We start from the raw sequence: 19536 nt of genomic DNA, 5'->3' as shown, positions 1-19536 counted from the left end.
TACTTGCCACCTGCTTCTTGCACATTCCACGCGCACTCACCTCTTGCGACCGAGTTCCTTCCCGTTACACCACTCACTGTCCTCACTCTTCCAAGATGTCCGACCTTGAGCCTCTACCACCTACATTACAGAACATCCTCGATCAAAAGAGCTTGAAATGGATTTTCTGCGGTGAGATTCTTCGTCAGGAATGGATGGATCGTAGCTGACGACTAGGTGGGAAGGGCGGTGTTGGTATGTCCCCGTAAACTCTCGAGTACTTGACGTCATCTGATTTTCGAAAGGTAAAACAACGACTTCTTGCTCCTTAGCAGCTCAATTGGCAACATGCAGGGAGTCGGTACTTCTCATCGTGAGTCCTAATCTCGACTCGTTACCCCTCATTCGTACTACTTGTGCCACCTCTCAATCCACTTTCACCCCGCTCACTCTGATAATCTCGTTCGTTCCTCCTCTTTCTTGTGTGATATCGTCAAGTCAGCTCTACTTCCGAGAGTCAAATCTTAGCCTAATACTTAGTCCACCGATCCAGCTCATAACCTCTCCGATGCATTCTCCCAGAAATTTGGAAAAGACGCTACCAAAGTCAACGGTTTTGATAATCTCTATGCGATGGAGATCGACCCAAATGCTAGCTTACAAGAGATGATAGAATCGTGTGAGTACCCATTCATGCTATATGGTCTATCTTGGCAATGGAAAGTGCTCAGCTGATGGATAAGCGGATTCGTCAGGTGGGATGGGTGGGATGATGCAGGATTTGGCTTTTGCTATACCGGGTGTGGATGAGGCTATGGGCTTTGCGGAGATTATGAAGTAAGTTTTGGGTGTGTTATCCCCAAATCCTTCACCATTCATCTAAGCCAAGGTCATATACACGACGGAAATCCCCCGCTTATATCTCTGACCGTTCTGTTGCTTCTTCCGAGACTTCATCCGGCCTGATTTGTTTGGGTTCACACAGACAGTCTGGGTGGGCTCAGTGAAATCGAATCTCGCTAATATATAGACATGTCAAGTCGATGGAATTCTCTGTCATCGTCTTTGACACTGCACCCACAGGACACACTCTTCGATTTCTGTCATTCCCTTCTGTGCTGGAAAAAGCCCTGGGCAAACTGAGCACATTGAGTGGTAGATTTGGTCCAATGCTGCAACAAGTGAGTTCGGACAGATGATCCTTCCACGTCACAGGCTTGGCAATCTCATGACGGCGTCCCAGGAGATGATGGCAACTTACTGACAATAGATGCAATCCATGTTTGGCGGTGGAGGAGCTCAGGAGGACATGTTTGGCAAGTTGGAACAGATGCGGGAGGTCATCACCGAGGTGAACACTCAGTTCAAGGATCCTGTGAGTCTCCTTTGCCCTCCCTCTCTTTCTTGCTTGCCCCATAACTATACTTGGCATTTCACAGCGATCTCATTGATGTCTCCGGAGATTGTGATAAACTGACATGATTCTTGAATTTATCCAAATTCGGCTCGCGGCGTACAGAAAATAGCTGAGCTGCCAGGACAAGACCACCTTCGTCTGCGTCTGCATATCCGAATTCCTGTCGTTATATGAAACCGAACGGCTTATACAGGAATTAACGCAGTACGGTATCGATACGCATAACATTGTAGTGAACCAACTCTTGTTCCCAAAAGCAGGTCAGTCGATCCAGTCTACCCCTCCACCTCACGCCTGAGATACACACACACAATCTCCGTCCGTTGATCGTGTCTGTTTCTGCGCGTGTCGCCGCACTCGACGCGTAGATTGACCATTTGCTGACATTACAAGGAGACAAGTGTGAGCAATGTAGCGTTCGACATAAGATGCAACAGAAATACCTAGGAGAAGCGTTCGATCTATACGAAGATGGCTTCCATATAATTCAGTTACCTCTTTTGACAGAAGAAGTTCGGGGAGTGGATAAGATCAGAGAATTTAGTAAGATGTTGATTACGCCATATCAACCACCTCAGTAGAATCAGTCAATATATCAATGCATGACCCATACTTCATGTACCTGTGTCAATCTCTCTGACAAGTCCTGAGATCTATGACCTTATATCTGCGTGGTGCTGCATGCTGCCATGCTCCTTGGATGCTTGCAACGTGCATTTTATATCCCCACTGTCAGTGGCACAAAAAGCCACAACGCCACTCACTACTCTCTGCCGTTCAAAAGTATGAGTCGGTTTCGCCTCTCTCTTCTCGCTGACCCTGTACACAGCACCCCGTCAATGATCACTTTGCTACTATAACACGACAGATACGACAGATACGATCATCACGTACCCTATACACGAACGAAACGGTCTCATGGATACACAGAGGAGAAGCGCACAGACGAATAGACGACCATCATGACACGCCGCCCCGACATTTCTTATCCCCTCCCCGTGGCTTCTTCCTCTTCCATGTCACTCACCTCTAGTCAGTCCAGGGAGGGAGATATGAATTGGAGCAATGGACCCAGGCGGAGTAGTATGGGAGGTAGTCGGGTCGCTGTGAGTCCCTTGCAAAGTGTTTTCACCTAGACTAAGCTACGATCTCTTGGCTTGAGACATCCCATTCTAGCCTTTCCTGAGCGCTGCTCTGTCAGATCCCGATCCACCATGTCATCTTTCCACCTCTATTGAATATGGTCTCTCCGTATCTCCTCGTTTTACTGCGTGGTCACTGGTTGGTGGTGTGAAAAAAGGATTGGAGTCAGCCGTCCGTCACTCAGAATAAGAGTTCTGAACAGCTTTGATGGCTGCATTCGTACTTTGTTCACCATGAGACTGGATCATGGAGGAAGAAAATGACATATATGTTCCATGGCTGACATCAGCCCGCTGCATTGGATAGTATCATCACACGATTATTAGTCACGACCAAGCAGATGTTGCAGGGTTTGGACCAATGGTCTCAGGGTATAATCACTGAAGAAGATGTGAGTTCATTCAATCATACCGATGTTTGAATCATCTTTGAGATGATGTGTATTCCATTTTCACATTCTGTGGTGATATTATGTGATACGGAGGCCACAGAAGAGTGGGGAGCTTTGCTAGCCTGTTACTCGACTAACGGACAGGTGAGCGATATCTATGTCAGACTAGGAAATGGGTTTGAACAATGTGTTGAGGCTTTTCAGAAGGTCGGCTTAGATACCACGTAAGTCTCATGCCATTTCTTTCTCATGTTGGCTCATACCCTCCAAACCCAACTCCTCACCGACCATGCTCGGGAATGGTGCTTTAATCTATGGTGTTAAGACAAGCCTGGAACAGTTCTGATAATCCCAGAGAACTCAGTAATATCCCACAGGAGCTCCGCATCTGTCTCGAACAAGCTTTGGCGGAAGATCCTGACCCCCAAACTTTGACGGAATATTACCCTCAAATCCGAAGCATCATATATGACCTTCTCAACGGTTTGAAGATCAAGCAAGCCGCTTATAAACGACTTCTCGCAGAACGGAATGGGGTGGATATATCTGTCCCTCGTCCTGCTCTCGCCCCTAGTCCCTTTCCATCCACTCAACCACCACCACCAGCACAAAATCGACTACCCAGTGGTGACCCTTCCGTATCTCGTACAATGGCTAGAAGTCCTACCCCTGGCCCTGGATCAGCTTCCAGTCCGCCCAATAGATATAATCCCTTACCTTCACTTCCCTCTTCTTCTGCTTTGGCAGATAGACAATCCTCTAGATCAGGCCTGCCGGCGAGACCAGCACCTCCAGACGCTTTTAGACCTCCAAGAACTCGACCCGTCGATCCACCTCCGCAACCTTTACGCCGATCCCTCTCCCCTCTACCTATGGAAAAACGTTTCAGTTCCAGCCCGCCTTCCATATCTGACCCCACGCAGCTTGTCCGACATCAGTTAACGGATGAGCCTCCCCCTAGATCCAATCTTCTCCCTACTCCACCTTCTGGCAGAGCTCCTCCAAGACCCGATCGAGCCAGTAGAGACAGTCTGGGAGGACCACGACCTGTTTCACGTTTCTCTCTCGACTCGGAAATGACCAATGGCTCGCCTGTTCGTTCACCTCCTTCCAATACGCCTGAACGACGAGGTGTCATGGCTCTATCCACGTCATTCCCAAACACCTCAAGTGAAGAATCAATCGGACCTCCTATACTCCCTATACTCAACCTTCCTTCCAGCACGAGTCTGGACTTTTCTCATCCCAGTCCACCCAGTGGAATGCCTGAGGTGCCTCCAGAAACGAGAGCGACACTTGCAGCTTTACAACGATCAGATGCGCTCGAAAGACGCGCCAGCAAAAGGTTCTCTTCATATACCTTCAACAAGATGCTCCCCACCACTGAACCGACGAAAAAGGTCGTTGGTAGTCCTCAGAGACCTATGAGACGTGCTGATCGTCCTCCACCCATGCCTGCCTTGCCGGAGTCTTCGAAACGATCGTCCAACGCCCAGATTAAAATACCTTCACCATTGGCTCCCCCGATATCTCTCCGTACAAATGGTAACACTCCGTCTTCATCTCGATCTGACACCTCGTCCCCAGCTCCTGATGTATCAGCCCTTCTAGGGTATCCTGATTCATCCATGAGAGTACTCCGAACGCCAGACTCCGGTGAGATTGGACAAGAAGCCACTCCTAGACCTGGGGACGGCTTCGCACGTCAGTCGGATATGTCTTCACCATCCCCTCGCATTTCGGTCTATTTGCAGATTGGACGACAGGTCAAGAAAGCAACGTTGGATCTACCTGTAGACTTGTCGTCTCTGAAATTGATGTTCATGGAGCGATTCGAGTATGATCCGGGTATGGAGGATTTTCCAGATGTTTATATCCGTGACCCTCGAACTGGTGTTCAATTCGAGTTGGAAGATATGGACGAGTTGAAAGAGGGCTGTATTTTGAATTTAAACATTGAGCGTGAGTACTTACTGAACGTGGAAGCAGCCGGTCACTTACATCCAGCGCTGGATCAGGTCAAACAACACTTCGACACCACTGTTGCGACTTTGATGCAAGAGATCAAGGAAATGAGATCGGCCGTCGAACAATCAAGTCGAGCGTCTATAACACCATCTTCATCCGCACTGCTGGCCGCACCTACTTCACAACCTGTTAGATCTTCTCCATCTCCGACGAAGGCATCAGACCTTCCATCCATAGCTTCTTCTCCGACGGCCGGTCCTTCCAACGGATCATCGTCATCGGTTGGGAATACCGGTCACATGGACCTACAATCCCAATACGAAGCTGTTCAATCTCTTCGACGAGATCTCGCTGTCATGCGACAAGTCCATGTTGATTTTCTCGCCGATACCAAAGAATCTTTCTCACGTCTTCGAGCCCAAAATTCCTCCATGAGAGAAGTGGTCCGTACCAAAATGTCTGGTTCCCGTGCTTTACTCGACAATTCGAAAACCAAATTGGAATCACAATGTCAAGATGCTATTCAAGCGGTTGAAGAAGTTCTTGACACTCTTGATGCCGCTCGAGAAGATGCTTTACGTCGTTTTGTTTCTCCATCCAGAGCACAAATGACTTCTATTCGAGCCGATCTTGATAAAGCCAGTGCGTTGGTAGAACAAGTGACTCGAGATGTGACATCAGCGGATCCCACTTGGAGAGCCACATGGGCGTTCGAATTGAACAGAGTCATGGAAGAACAGAAATTATTAAGTTATCAAAGTAAACTCGCTCAAGATCTCAAGAATGATATTAAACAAGCTGTTGATATGTTACAAAACGTACAGGATTTCGTTGATCAAAGAGCTGCCATGCGTGCTGCAGGAACTACACCAAGTAAAGGTTTCCGACCTCCCTCACCTGATGAATCGGGAGGATTACCAAATCTCTTGTTAGAGATCAGAACGAAGGAGATGGATCCTAATCAACGTTTAAAAGCTATAGAAGCTCAACAAAAGGCTAGAGAGAGGGAATTGGCCAATCGCACAGATGAATTTTCGTCAGAGTTGCAAGGATTTGTCAGTGGGAGGAAACTTAAAAAGACGGGAGGAACGGATGAGGCTGAAAGAGCGAGACAAAGAAGACAGGAACAGACCTTGAAGAGAATGTTGACGGGTGAACAAGGAGGTGGGATTTTAACTCCACAAGTGACTGGTGCGAGTGTTAAATCACCTCCTGCTACGGTCACCGGGGGTAAGATGGTCAGCTCTTCAACCAGTTTGGCAGGTACACCGATTAGTCCCACTGCTCCTGTGACCGAGTAACAGGATTGGAATTAATGAGGAATACGGGGATTTGGGGGGTTTAATATTGAAGATGTCATTGGTGGATGATGGAACCGCGTGCAAAATTGTGTCAGGTGAGGACACCAATTTACATGTTATGCATACAAAGGAAAGAACGTAGAGGTAAAGTAATTGATCATGATGAATGGTTTGATTGTCTTTCCATTCTTTCGTTTCCAAGTTCGTTCCAAGCTTTCAATCGTTTGTATCTATCAATCGTCACATCTCCTACAACTCGACATTGACAATGTCCAAACTTCAAGCTTCAACCAAACTTCTGATTCTTGACAAACATCCTCTCTCCACCAACATACACCGCTTCACACTTAGACCGCTTCAACACTGTCCAACGCCCTGCGTATCTCCATCAAAGCCTTATCCGCACTCACACTGTCCCTTCGTGGAGCCGTCCAGCTTCGTCCTGCGCCCGGAGCAGTAGTTTTGATATGCTGTTGAGGACCCAGCATTAAGATCGGATCTTCTTCCGAACTACTGGATACGCTACGAGAAACGTTTCCCGAACTTGGAGCTTCTTCCTTCCCAACTCTTTCATCATGCGTAGGTAATCGACCACTGGCGCTGGAAGGAAAACTGAGAGCACCTGACATACTTTGCCTTGCCCATGATGCCGATCCTGAGCCAATCCTAGTATGTTGATTCGCCCTCGTTATTCCTCCCACACCATTGAGATTACCACTTCTTTTGGTAGGCATGACGAAATTACCCATGCCTCCTGCTACAGATGCAGAGTTCTGAATCGGTCGAGATTCCTGATTGCCATTGTGGTTGCCATTGGCATGTCCATTGACGTGTAACGGTTGGTTCGAGTGACCGTTCAGACCGAGAGAAGCAGATATTCCAGAGATGGAAGATCCGGATTGACCGAAAGCCATATTGGAAATCGATTGTAAACCAGAAGCGGCAGATCGATGTCCCATTGCTCGGGCAGAGAGGGCGGCGATGATCTGCGCAGCGTCGGGTCCATCGTATGGTCTGATTTGAGCAGGTGGGGGGAATATGGTAGGAGGATGAAGTAAGAGATAGAGATACGCTCGTTTCGCTGTGAAAATGTCAGCCAAACGTCAAAAGATGCAAAAGAGATGAAGGGGGGAGGTAAACATACCTATATTGGCATCCCCAAAAACGACAAGTGCGTTCGTATCGTCAACCCATTTAATCCTGAAACCACCTTTCTCGGTCTCCCACTCTTTGAACATGGTTTGTAAGTCACGCGTTTTCAATCTACCATCAGCTTGTCGCTTTTGGAACCTGACCATATGATCTCCATGCCTGTATGATATCACAATGACATAATTGCACGCTGACAAAAATCACGAGCTTGATGTAGCGCCTAGGAGTACGTGACACAGATGGATGATAATTGTAAACACGAGGGATGACTTACTCTGGAGAGAAATTGGTCAGGTGGAGGATCCGCGTGACGGCGGCGGTAACTGGACCAGTGGCCGATGGAGCGGGGATGAAAGTACCGTTGGGTAAAGAGATAGACATGGTGTAGGAGGTGCTCTATACTGGTGCAGTCGGTCTTAAACTTATGAGCTTGAGGAAAAGTTTCTATCAAGAACTGAAAGTAGGTAGGGAAGATGTCTGGATGTCGAATGAAAGAATGGAGAGTTGCCCGAGGAGGACGTGTCGAGCACCGCTCGAGTTAAAATGCGGATGGGATGGAAGGCGATGGCCGATGCGATTGACAAGGATTAGGTCTTGGAAAGAGTTAGACTGTGAGGAACAGAAGAGAGACGTGTCCACGAAACGAGAGAGTAGTAATGTAAATAGGATGGTAGTGCAGATAGATAGAGTAACTAAGTGAGTGGTGGGATAAGTAAGTATGGATTGGTCTGTGCTCAAGTGAGTAGGATGACCACTTGCGGAATGCCACAATTATCAATCCCCGAAACGCCGACAGTCCCCAGCTCGCCATCTGGCTTACCGGCTCACCCTTTCCTTCCTTCCTTCCTCACCCTAACTCTCTCTATTTCTCGTCTGAGTAATCAATCCATATTTAACTCGTGAGTACTTAATCCCCCTTCTCTGTCATCATCACATCTTTCGATCCGTTCTCAGACATGTGACTCGACCTCGATTGAGGTCAGATTATTGAGTGTGACAAAGAGACGTGACAGTCATTCGATCTCGCCACCCATCTCCTTCTATGACATTCCTTTTGTTCCATCGAGTCTCTTTCTGGTAATCTTGCTTATGCAGCCCTTTTGAAAGAGGTCTAGCGTCTTCTACTAGATTTGGGTCTTGTTAAAAATCTCATCGGTGACTCGCGTGACACACGTTTGGTGCCCGGCTTTATATAAACCCTGTGCTGACACTTCTCTTTTCTTTCATCACTCTCGTTTCCCATCGTTCTATCCGCCACTCCACTTTTAAACCATCCAGTCAATCTACGTTACAAGACTACTACATATCTCTCGCCCACCATGCAAATTTTTGTCAAAACGTGAGTGCTGCTTTTCTCGCGGAAATCATCGTGAGGTATCTGACGGTCAGCCTCACCGGTAAGACAATCACCTTAGAGGTCGAATCCTCCGATACAATCGACAATGTCAAGTCGAAAATTCAGGACAAGGAGGGTATTCCTCCTGACCAACAACGTCTGATCTTCGCTGGAAAGCAATTGGAAGATGGACGTACCCTCTCCGACTACAGTGAGTATCATTCGTTCAGCCCTTCTCGCCTTCCTTTCGCCACTGATGAGCACGGCTGACAAAACAGACATTCAGAAAGAATCGACTCTTCACCTTGTCCTTCGTCTTCGTGGAGGTATGCAAATCTTCGTCAAGACACTTACTGGCAAGACCATCACCCTTGAGGTCGAATCTTCCGACACCATTGACAATGTCAAGTCGAAAATCCAAGACAAGGAAGGTATTCCTCCCGATCAACAACGTCTTATCTTTGCCGGGAAGCAGTTGGAAGATGGCAGGACTCTCTCAGACTACAGTGAGTACTTAAACACCGTCTTTGGAAATGTCGACTAACTCTACCAGACATCCAGAAGGAGTCCACCCTCCACCTCGTCCTTCGTCTCCGTGGTGGTATGCAGATCTTCGTGAAGACTTTGACCGGTAAAACTATCACTCTTGAAGTCGAGTCATCCGACACCATCGACAATGTCAAGTCGAAGATCCAGGACAAAGAGGGGATCCCACCTGATCAGCAACGTCTCATCTTCGCCGGTAAACAGCTCGAGGACGGTCGAACTCTTTCAGACTACAACATTCAGAAGGAATCCACCCTCCATTTGGTTCTGCGTCTCCGTGGTGGTATGCAGATCTTTGTCAAGACTTTGACCGGCAAAACCATCACCCTCGAAGTCGAGTCATCTGATACCATCGACAATGTGAAGAGCAAAATTCAGGACAAAGAGGGTATTCCCCCTGATCAGCAACGACTTATCTTCGCCGGAAAGCAACTTGAGGATGGCCGAACCTTGTCAGATTACAACATTCAGAAGGAGTCGACTCTTCACCTTGTCTTGCGTCTCCGTGGTGGTATGCAAATCTTCGTTAAGACGTGAGTTTCCATCATTTTTCGAGTTTTGTCGACTGGCTGACACAGCAGTCTTACTGGGAAGACGATCACTCTTGAGGTTGAATCGTCGGACACGATTGACAATGTTAAATCTAAAATTCAGGACAAGTGAGTTGATGACTCGCGATCGGGAGAATTATCTGACCCGATAGAGAAGGTATTCCTCCTGACCAACAACGTTTGATCTTCGCCGGCAAGCAACTGGAAGACGGCAGAACCCTGTCTGATTACAATATTCAGAAGGAATCAACACTTCATCTTGTTTTGAGGCTGCGTGGAGGGATGCAGATTTTTGTTAAAACCCTCACCGGAAAGACAATCACGCTCGAGGTAGAGTCTTCTGACACGATCGACAATGTCAAATCGAAGATTCAGGACAAGTGAGTGTTGTGAATTTTAACGAGTAAGGGCAATGCTGACACCTGCAGAGAGGGTATTCCCCCGGACCAGCAACGACTCATCTTCGCGGGGAAGCAGCTGGAGGACGGTAGGACGCTGAGCGACTATAACATTCAGAAAGAATCTACTCTTCACCTGGTGTTGCGTCTGCGTGGAGGGCAATAGATGTATGAGAGATGAAGTAGAAATATGATCTTAGTTGTGATATGAATCGTGGTTTCCTGGCTCATCCATCGTACTTGTACATCGTACACTGATACACTGATGCAGAATGCAGAGTGCAGGACTCGCAGAATCTCGCGATCGATCGTCGCTAACTCGGTGAACTTTTGAATTTGTCACTCCACTGAGTTATCGTTCACTCCATCATGACCGTACCCAGACTATTGGTTGTGGGAGGCAATGGTTTCCTCGGTGTGTACAGCCTGCACGATCTATGAGCCGAACTGACGCCAAGGATCTGCGATATGCAAAGCTGCCGTGACTAAAGGCTGGGAAGTGGCCAGTATGAGGTGAGTATGTCCCATCAGTCCTCCCTGTCCAACTTTCGACCTCGCCCGCTTCCCCTGTCTATATCATCTCTCTACTAAACTGCCCGTTTCATTCTTTCTTGGTATTTAAAGTGCCACTAGAAACTTACCTTAGCTCATCTGGCATCCCATATAAGACTCCAGCCGGTCATTCCCCCAAATGGACCCAAGAAGTCCAATGGCATCAAGCAGACGCCTTCGATCCTTCCACTTACGCCGATCTAACATCCAAATCGACGGCCGTGGTACATACTCTCGGAGTTTTATTGGAGGATACAGGATACAAGACAGCTATTAAAGAAGGGAACGTTTTGAAACTTTTAGGAAGCCTGGCGAAGGGTTTGGGAGATGGAGGAAGGGGGTTGAAGGGTGAGAAAGAGAGGAGGAAAGGGTATGAGGGGATGAATAGGGATTCTGGTTGGTCTTTCTTTACTTTGTTTCTTTATCTCTCATCTTCTTTGGTATCTATCTTGCTACATGTTAATCCCTCCCCCCTTGTTCCCCATCTTGTCCGTCCGTTCGTCTATCTTGTCTTGCACCGAGGCAACAGGTCCGGTCCGATCTCATCCTCACTCCCTCCCTTCCTCTCTCGGTCCAGATCGCCCCGCTTCTGATCTTTCTTCTGTTCATCTGTGGACCATGGTTCATATTAAATACTTGTCGAGTATGGGGGATTTGACGATCGATTGCAACCATTTCCACTTTTGCCCCCAAGTTCCTGCATCGCACACTGGGATAGATAGAATTTTGAGTGAGCTGTGAAGTACAAAGCTTATTTCAGCTCTGAGAGTGCTCGATACCATGTTATCATCCTCCGAAATCATAGGACAACCAAATAAATCATTCGTTTATATATCCGCTGCGGACGCTTTCAGACCTCTCATACCTAATCGATATCTCGCTACTAAGCGTCAGGCCGAAGTTGAGATTACCAGACGTTGTCAAGATGCAGAGACCAAGGTCCGACCTGTCTTCTTACGGCCCGGTGGGTAATCTTCTTGTGGTCCATTTATACGTCATCTTATCCCCCGTCTCGTTGGCATTAACAAACACTGCCTCGCCGATACCTTATCTTTACACTTTCCGCTCTATTGCATACGCCGCGAGTTGAAGCGCTTCAACTCAACATCCCCCTCTCTCCATTAAGTGTAGGCAAAGCACTTTGTGATCCTCGTATAGTCAACGAGACAATCACATAGAGATCTGGGTAGAGGCGATGATATGATATTGTTGCAAGCTCTACAAATTGCTGATCCCCAGGACTAATGTATCACCCTCATATCCGACCCATCTCCACATTACCCGCTTTCGCCTTATCCCTCACTGCATCAACTCACGACACTCTCCATATACCTCTTCCCTTCTCCCCTGATTCATTCTTTGGTGGAGCAGCGGAAGCTTTGAGAACTCACCCGTTACATGTTGACCATGTTGCCGAAGCTGCCATCAAGAGCATCGAGGATTCTTCCAGAGAAGGAGTGGTGGATGTCGATACCATGCGTCAATGGGCAGGGTTTGGAAGTAAGAGCAATTCGGAAGCTGCAGTGATTTGAGCAGGTTTGAGTGAGTAAATATCATATCATGCATTCATCTGAAAGATTCACTAATCGTATTGTGCTTCGCTCATGTACCTCTCCTGCAGCCGAGGGAATGTGTTGCTTGGCTTAACGCTTCTTCATACCTAGCGAAGTTGACAAGAAGAAGCCAGCCTTGTGAGAGAGACTCCCACCATTGTAAAACTTAGTTGAGAGCTTGTTCAAACGACTTTCGATCTTGTCAATTTTCTTCTTGCAAGTTTGATAATCAATTGACTCTTCCCCCCTTAGTGTGTGTATTTCAGTCAAAGCTTGACAAGCTTTCTTCTGCATGGTTCCCAACCGTCCCAGAATGTCCTGATTCACTCTGAACGTTAGTGGAATCTTCTTCGACCTCCATCTTATCCCTCCTTGACTCATCAGAGCTGTGTAGCAGTACCACATACATATCGAGTATCAAATTTAAATCCATTCCATGTCCAATAAGAAAAGTGGACTGGTCAATGAGGGGGAAACAATCGAAAGACTCACGCAGTTACCTGGACATCTATATTATCATCACTAGGTAGCCAGCTATGTCCCACTAAGTGAAAGCTCCAATCGGCTCTCTCAAGTATTCCAGTCTGGATATGACTCGATCCATCACACTCCTTCAGCCAATCTCGTATGGTATATGCGTCGTCGAACACATCGATTGGAATAATTAGTCGTGACTGCTCCCGATCCTGTCCATGTTGAGGATTATATCCTTCCCACATATTTGCAAAGTATCTTTCCGGTTGGGTCAGACCTTTCTCTAAGGTGTCAAAAGTTGGGCTAGGTTGGGAAAGTACCGTTCGAGCACTAGTGGACATACGGTCATGAGCTTCTCTCACCTTGACAGGTGCACCTAGGGTTGATATGAGAGGTAGAAAAGCATCACAACTCTTCTTTGTCACTTTGGGTGACACCATAAATCTGTCGGTCAAGAGCTTGAGAGCAAATTCAGAAGGTATGTGAGTCCATCGCTGTCTAATGTTGTTATCGTCAGTCGTGACTGGATCGATGATTGTAGCTTGAGAAGCTTCCTGACAAGAGGTGTGAGCGGTGTCCTGGTTTGTGTTGAAGGTCGTTTCAACATTATCATTGGAAGTGTGGATGGGAACAATGTCTTCTGTATCCCCTTGTGAGGCGTTCATGGTAACTGTATGATCGTTTGTTGACATGTTGTGAAATACAACTGAAGGGTTATGAAGAAGGTGGATGATCTTTGATTTTATAGAAACAAAGATCCTCGAGAGAAGGCCAGAAGAGGTGATTAGTCATGAGCACGACATTGACATCCTTTCATACTGTAAGTCTCAGACACGTGAGAGAAAGATGAAACGATGTTAGACTCATAGCTAATTATGAAGATCATATGTTCAAGGAAGCTCACCTGAGACATGAGGCGTGTGAGGAGAGCATATACGAATGAGGGGATGAAAGGGGAGGGATTCGTGACGTCAAGAAAGTCGAAGATGAACGTTAGATGAGTAATTGTGGTGATGTATCATCATATGAAGATGGACAATGGAGATTCATAACAAGACAAGTGTTCGAGTGGACAGTTTGAAGTTTCGAGAATATCGAGACGGATGGCACGCGGGTGATTAGAAGATATGTAAAGTATGTCGAGAAAATGTGCACGAAAGTGATAGACTTAAGAGGCGCTTTTGAATTTAGTACCGTATCAAAACTAAATGCTAAAGTCGTGATTGTAACTCCCTTCTATAACGGAAATGTTAATCGTTAACTAGTCAGAATGATCATAGATGACCTGAGTAAGTTAAGTAATATCAATCCTGAATCTCCTCGATGCATTCAATCAACAATGCGACAATCAGTAGATCTCCGAGACCATTTCCCCGAGGTGATCCAAGAGAAGATCTCGACTGGGTCAAGTTCACATGCAGTACTAATCTGACCCGCTGAGCTTAGCTGTCAGAATCTTCTTAGCCTTGTAAAAATGCCTTGATCCCAATAACGTCAGGTTGCCCTCTTCCAACTGCGCAATACGACTTTTGAGCTCTTCCACACTTCCCCGAAGGGTAGCGTTCTCTGTCTGAGTCTCTTGAACGGTGCTCTGTTCCGCTATGAGGCGAGTGTTCGCAACATTGAGTTTGTCCAACAATTCACAGGTTTCGGTTTGAAGCTTGACAAGTTGATCAAGAAGTGTTTCTTGCTCCCTGTTTGTCAGTATCTCCACTCTTCAGTTTCCAGCCAAAAAAATGAGCCTTATATTGACTCGATCGAGCACGAGAGAGAAGTATGTTGGGGATTTTCACTTACTTGGTGAGCGGCCCGCACACTTTTGTGGAGACCCAACTCTGCCTCATGGAATTTACACTCCATAGAGCTCTATCAAGGACATGTTTCTCCAATCCGTTCCTTTCACGGTTGAATTTTTCGATCCACTCTCTCAAGACTCTCGTATCACTTAGTACATTTGGTATGTCGCTCTGTTCCACCAAGGATAGATTTTCAACCTGTTCTACGAAGTGCGCTGTGATATTGAAGGTGGGACCGGGGTTGTACTCTGTCCAACCGACGGCGAAATACTCTTCGAGATCCGTCATGCCCTCGCTCATACCGCGGATTGTAGGTGGAGGACATACCTTCGCTGTCTCGATATTGGTTTGCAGTCGATCGAGAACACCTTTGACATCATTTGGTATTTTGAAGGTTGTTGCGATGGGCTGGAGAGAAAGGCAGATCTTGTGAGACGATTTGAGAGCCATGGGAAAACGTTGAGTAAAGTAGCTCGACATGAGCAATTCTTCAGCAGACAGCCGGCCGTACATCCCTTGCATGCTGTCACCGTCAGCAGTTGGGGTTGGGTTTGTGGATCCGGCGCGAGACATGACGTTCTTGTTGATGGAGCTGTGTGTCAGTCAATCAGTGAAGTAGATAGTGAGTGATAGAAAACGACGAGGTTGTGACCCGACGAAGCGACGGTGGTAGTCCTTTGATGCCTTTTGACATATCGACTAAACGAGAAATCGGCTGCTCGCAATCAGTGTTCTTGAGGGTCAAATCGACAACGGAGACGATGACACATGTAGCGGCGGAGTCAGCTCCTCATCCCAGTCGAACTCATGAAACTTGACTTTACCGATGCATATGATCTGACGCATGAACAAAAGACGATTGAGACCGCTTGGTGAAAAACTCATGCCTCGCCTCTCACTTGAAAAAATCGTTTCCACCAACTTCTTCCGATACCCTTTGAGGCTCTTTCGACTCCATCTAGGATACGTTTATAGTACAAGGGGTCATGTTGAGGTTGAAGAGTTTTCGAGCTCAAGGGATACTGGACGTCAGATCGAGCTTTATATACGCAGATCCGACGCACTTGATGTAATGCCGCGCTTGACTTGATCCTCTCCAGGGGAGTTAACATCCGTTCAATCGCCCTGTCCTGCGCAGATCCTACGGAAACGGAAGATGATGTTGAGGAAGGGAAAGAACGGTTGACGATTCCCTCCAGAGCGTGAGACATTTGGGTGGGACCTTCAGGCCGGAGAGGGGTGGAAGGAAATGATCGGATAACTTCGAGTAGACGGGTAAGACGGGACATGACGATTGACGGTGCGGGAGGATACTGAAGGTGGTCTGTATGGTTTGATCAGGGCTATTGAGGGAGTTGAAGGGATAGAGAGCGGGAATGTGTGGCTTCAAGTGTGTTTGCTAAATATGACGGACGATGGAAGGAAGAGGAAAAATAGAGAAAAATGATAAAGTGTAAGTACGATTCGATGACTAGACTTTCGTCGTGACATCATCCATCAGTACTTACCACTTCTTCGCTCGCTACATATCATTCTCTGCCATAACTGACTTACTGAGTCTTGGTACGAGCACCGAGCAGCATGACTCTCCCCATAGGTGATATCATTCACAGAGCGGCTGTTCTCTCCTGCTTGGGTGTCGGGGTGAGTCACTTTGCTTCCCTCGTCCCTTCGTACCGACCCCGGTCACTTTGAACATCTTCGAAGAGTCTTGAGTCAGACTGACTTGTAGGCTATTGCGGCAGTAGCCATGGCGAATGGCTTTCAAGATCGCCTAGCCAGACGTAAAGAAGCTGTTAGCCCTTTCCACCTATGCGAATCTCAGTCTCTGCTGATGGTGTAGTTTAGGCAAGAGCAGCTCGCCCTCGTCAGTCATTTTCTCTTCTTTCCCATATCAGCCATCTGACAAGCAGGCGGAGAAGCACGTCGGTGAGACTAGAGGTCGTGTCGATACTCCTTGATCATATCATTCCTTGCATAATCATCAACATCATATTTCTCACCTGTCAAACATGCATCGTCCGCCCTGGAACTTGCTACTCGTCCTTTATCACCCCACTCACTTTTCTCATACGGACCGACCTGAGAAGCTTTTGGCTACAAACTCAAGCCTCAGTTGTTACAAGTACCCCTTCAAGATGTTCTTGGCTACCTTTGATTCACGTCAGCTGCAGGCTAGGCTCTCAATCCCACGTCTCATACTCCGCCGATCCTTTGAACAACACCAATCCCCCCAACCTCCTGACCTCAAAGGAAGTCAGACAGTCATGCCCCGTTTGAGAGCCAATGTGGGCCTCGGTATTCTTCTCTGACATCAGCTGGCACGGCAACACTCATATTCTGACGTCTCCCCCATCTCCGACAGTTTCGTATCGCCCAAGTCGTTCTTTACCGCTTCGCCCTCTCGTTGGCTCTCAACTTCACGACTATCTAATCCAGTACCGATCGTTCTCCATTCTCTTTGTTCTTATCCTTGTTCTATAATTCGATGACCTGATGACAGATGGCGACCATCATAGACGACACTGATCAGGGCTTCCAGTGGTCCGGAAGTGCATGGTAGGTTCTTTTGGCTTCGGTCATGATAATGAAACTCACTCCGTAGGGTGTACAAATATCCGGGACATACAGGTAGGCTCTAACAGAAACAACGAGGAGAACTCTCGTCTCACATGCGCAGATGATTCTCAAACGCCAAATTACTTCAACTCTGTGAGCGTTGTGATATTTCAAATCCGTACAGCGCTGACCCGCAGACATTGTATGTCTCCTATTCATCTGTATGCGACAAATAGCTGATATGTCCAAGTCATGGGTCGACCAAAAACGTAACTTCAATTGCCACTCATGAGTTCTGGAACTAATGGCCAGGGAGATTATTGTCTGATTCACTGGCACGGCACCGACATTGCGGTGTATGGCGCAAGAAGAGGCAAGTGAGTGATCTTACATATTTCTCCTAGGTAACGAAGGCACTGCTGACGTCGCAGTCACGTTCGTTATCTCTCTTGTCCTCACCACCTCACCAATCCTAATCGAAGGTCTAGTGCTTCTGCACGGATCGTACTCAATCAGGCCACAGGACGAAAGTAAACGTCACCTGACTACCAGGGGATCTACGGTGTGTCAGTGGATAACGGCGACGTTTCATACTACTCTGGTTACGCCTCTCCTGACGAGTTTCAAGTCGTTCTCTACGCCACATCTGGCCTGTCAGAAGGTGATCACACCATCAAGATCTCAAACGAGAATGCCCGGGATACCGATCAGTATCCGTCATACGTGTGGATGGACATTGACTATGCCGCCATTACCGGAACGACGTGAGTGGATGGACTTTTGAACTGTACTCGAGAGGGATCCCTTGCGCCCCATCACCATTTGCTGACTTCGACTGTGTAGCAGCGAGCTCACCATGTATAGCCTGAACCCTACGGCGACGACTACACAGACCAGTACCACTCCTACCACGACCTCTACCCAGGCGACGACTTCCACAACCTCCTCAGTACCTCCCTCCTCATCATCCTCTTCGCCAGCGGCAGAGTCAACCTCTTCTTCGCAGTCTGTCGTTTCCACGCCTACCTCCCAACCTCTTCCATCCTCTTCTTCCTCTTCATCATCATCCTTTTCGTCCGTCTCTCTCAACGCCCAGCAATACTCCGCTTCTACCACCATTGTCGCCACGACTACTGTGAGTCTGAGCACTGGCCAGGCGGTGAACGGACCAAGCGGACCTGTGACAGGTACGTCAAGTGCCAGTGCTAGTAAGAGCAGTAAGGCAGGAGCTGCGAGTGACAATTCAGGGAGCAGCACGTCCAAGTGAGCTTCATACAAGAAGTGAAGTCAAGCTGACGTATACAGAAATACCAAGTTGGCCATCTGTATTCCCGTCATCGTCATCTCTGCAGCTGTCATCGTGGCTGTAGGATTAGTGTGGTATGTGCGTAGGCGTCGCAGACAACAGGAGAGTCAAGAGGAGAAGAGTTGGTACTTTCTTTGTCCTTCACACTCCATCCGTCTCAACACTGTCACTCCTCAATGCGACGCTCCTAAGCCAAGTCTACCTGCTTCCAACTCACATTCAAGGCTCACATATCGATTTGACAGATCAAAGCTGATGAGCCAGATCATTTTGCGCATCAGAGGAATTCTTGGGGAGATCTATAATACCATATCCTTGTCCTACTCTTTCCACACTCCTTGATCGGCTAATTCTACCAACACTATTTCGGTTCTCGTAGCCCTAGCGGTCAGCGAATTTATGCAGCTTTTCAAAACGATGTCCATCCAAGTGAACTAACCATGCGAAAGATTCAAGAAGGGTGATTCATGCACGCCGCGAAGAAACCTCAATAAAGTCCTGCAGGCATTCTGGAAGGGCGAACCAGAGAAGCGAAGACATGGAGGGATATCTAAAGAGTTGCCCGGCCTCGTCGGATGAGGGATCGAGACGAAGTACTTGAGTTGAAATCAGTCAAAAAAGCGGTGCGAGATTTAGTGAGCGATTAGGTGAGCTTTCAACGCCGGGCGTGAGAGGAAATGGAGGCGATGAAGAGCTCTCTCTGATCTCACCTTCCGTCTCCAAGGCCAATCTAGGATCTTGGCAACGTGTACCACGTCGTCATCGTGGCGGTTCCCGATGGATACATGATCCGATAGAGAGAAGCGATGATGGACGGGGCGGGCTTCGACGTCCCATGGCGGTGCGAGGGGAACAAGGGATAACGAGGGGTGGAGCAGGAGATGAGAGGGTGGAGATGGAAGGGTAAGGTGGCTCACCCGGAAGTTGGTCACACCCGGATATTGATCACCGACCTCAAAGAGGTTGATTCTCCAGTAGATATTTATACCACTAGATAGCCATAATCCAGGAGATATCATCTGCAGAATCTGGGACCAGGAGAGTTATACATGCATGTATGGTCACCTCTCAAAAAAAAGGCGGAATCAAATTTGTATGGCGATGATCAATATCC

The 19536-nt window shown here is 47.6% G+C and overlaps 8 protein-coding genes across 8 annotated transcripts; 5 read left to right on the top strand and 3 right to left on the bottom strand.

Annotated features, from left to right (window-relative positions):
• Positions 1–91: 91 nt before the first annotated feature.
• Positions 92–1977, top strand: TREMEDRAFT_44911 (uncharacterized protein; the record flags this gene model as incomplete). Its single annotated transcript, XM_007006014.1, has 9 exons — positions 92–171; positions 217–234; positions 285–352; positions 520–658; positions 723–816; positions 1010–1160; positions 1250–1354; positions 1518–1656; positions 1790–1977. Exons 1-9 carry the CDS (start codon positions 96–98, stop codon positions 1975–1977), a joined length of 978 nt encoding a protein of 325 aa, XP_007006076.1. The 5' UTR covers positions 92–95.
• Positions 1978–2837: 860 nt separating this feature from the next.
• TREMEDRAFT_32672 (uncharacterized protein) lies at positions 2838–6199 on the top strand (the record flags this gene model as incomplete). Its single annotated transcript, XM_007005917.1, has 7 exons — positions 2838–2930; positions 3075–3154; positions 3286–3485; positions 4107–4398; positions 4564–4892; positions 4938–5153; positions 5223–6199. Coding segments are annotated over 7 exons (2187 nt in total), but the record flags the coding sequence as incomplete, so codon positions are not given.
• Positions 6200–7160: 961 nt separating this feature from the next.
• On the bottom strand, positions 7161–7747 carry TREMEDRAFT_57386 (uncharacterized protein; the record flags this gene model as incomplete). Its single annotated transcript, XM_007006047.1, has 3 exons — positions 7626–7747; positions 7344–7462; positions 7161–7280 (listed from the first exon to the last, which is right to left on the bottom strand). Coding segments are annotated over exons 1-3 (346 nt in total), but the record flags the coding sequence as incomplete, so codon positions are not given.
• Positions 7748–8219: 472 nt separating this feature from the next.
• TREMEDRAFT_44902 (uncharacterized protein) lies at positions 8220–10412 on the top strand. The gene is made up of 8 exons (XM_007006013.1): positions 8220–8250; positions 8630–8690; positions 8741–8898; positions 8966–9193; positions 9241–9766; positions 9815–9892; positions 9937–10164; positions 10213–10412. Exons 2-8 carry the CDS (start codon positions 8671–8673, stop codon positions 10346–10348), a joined length of 1374 nt encoding a protein of 457 aa, XP_007006075.1. The 5' UTR covers positions 8220–8250; positions 8630–8670; the 3' UTR covers positions 10349–10412.
• A 139-nt stretch (positions 10413–10551) lies between these two features.
• Positions 10552–12266, top strand: TREMEDRAFT_32601 (uncharacterized protein; the record flags this gene model as incomplete). Its single annotated transcript, XM_007005912.1, has 5 exons — positions 10552–10597; positions 10641–10695; positions 10829–11130; positions 11495–11698; positions 11974–12266. The coding sequence occupies 5 exons, from the start codon at positions 10552–10554 to the stop codon at positions 12264–12266; spliced, it is 900 nt and encodes a 299-aa protein (XP_007005974.1).
• Positions 12267–12549: 283 nt separating this feature from the next.
• Positions 12550–13453, bottom strand: TREMEDRAFT_63785 (uncharacterized protein; the record flags this gene model as incomplete). The annotated part of the gene is made up of 2 exons (XM_007006089.1): positions 12550–12673; positions 12780–13453. 2 exons carry the CDS (start codon positions 13451–13453, stop codon positions 12550–12552), a joined length of 798 nt encoding a protein of 265 aa, XP_007006151.1.
• Positions 13454–14184: 731 nt separating this feature from the next.
• TREMEDRAFT_63784 (uncharacterized protein) lies at positions 14185–15846 on the bottom strand (the record flags this gene model as incomplete). The annotated part of the gene is made up of 4 exons (XM_007006088.1): positions 14185–14455; positions 14559–15149; positions 15476–15579; positions 15622–15846. 4 exons carry the CDS (start codon positions 15844–15846, stop codon positions 14185–14187), a joined length of 1191 nt encoding a protein of 396 aa, XP_007006150.1.
• Positions 15847–17404: 1558 nt separating this feature from the next.
• Positions 17405–18764, top strand: TREMEDRAFT_63783 (uncharacterized protein; the record flags this gene model as incomplete). Its single annotated transcript, XM_007006087.1, has 7 exons — positions 17405–17493; positions 17548–17620; positions 17669–17880; positions 17981–18251; positions 18273–18379; positions 18422–18500; positions 18687–18764. The coding sequence occupies 7 exons, from the start codon at positions 17405–17407 to the stop codon at positions 18762–18764; spliced, it is 909 nt and encodes a 302-aa protein (XP_007006149.1).
• Positions 18765–19536: the final 772 nt, after the last annotated feature.

The sequence above is a fragment of the Tremella mesenterica genome (genome assembly GCF_000271645.1).
Source record: "Tremella mesenterica DSM 1558 unplaced genomic scaffold TREMEscaffold_9, whole genome shotgun sequence".
Classification (NCBI taxonomy): Eukaryota; Fungi; Basidiomycota; class Tremellomycetes; order Tremellales; family Tremellaceae; genus Tremella; species Tremella mesenterica.
Note: the sequence above shows the minus strand (reverse complement) of the source record. Positions and strands in the feature narration are given on the sequence as shown.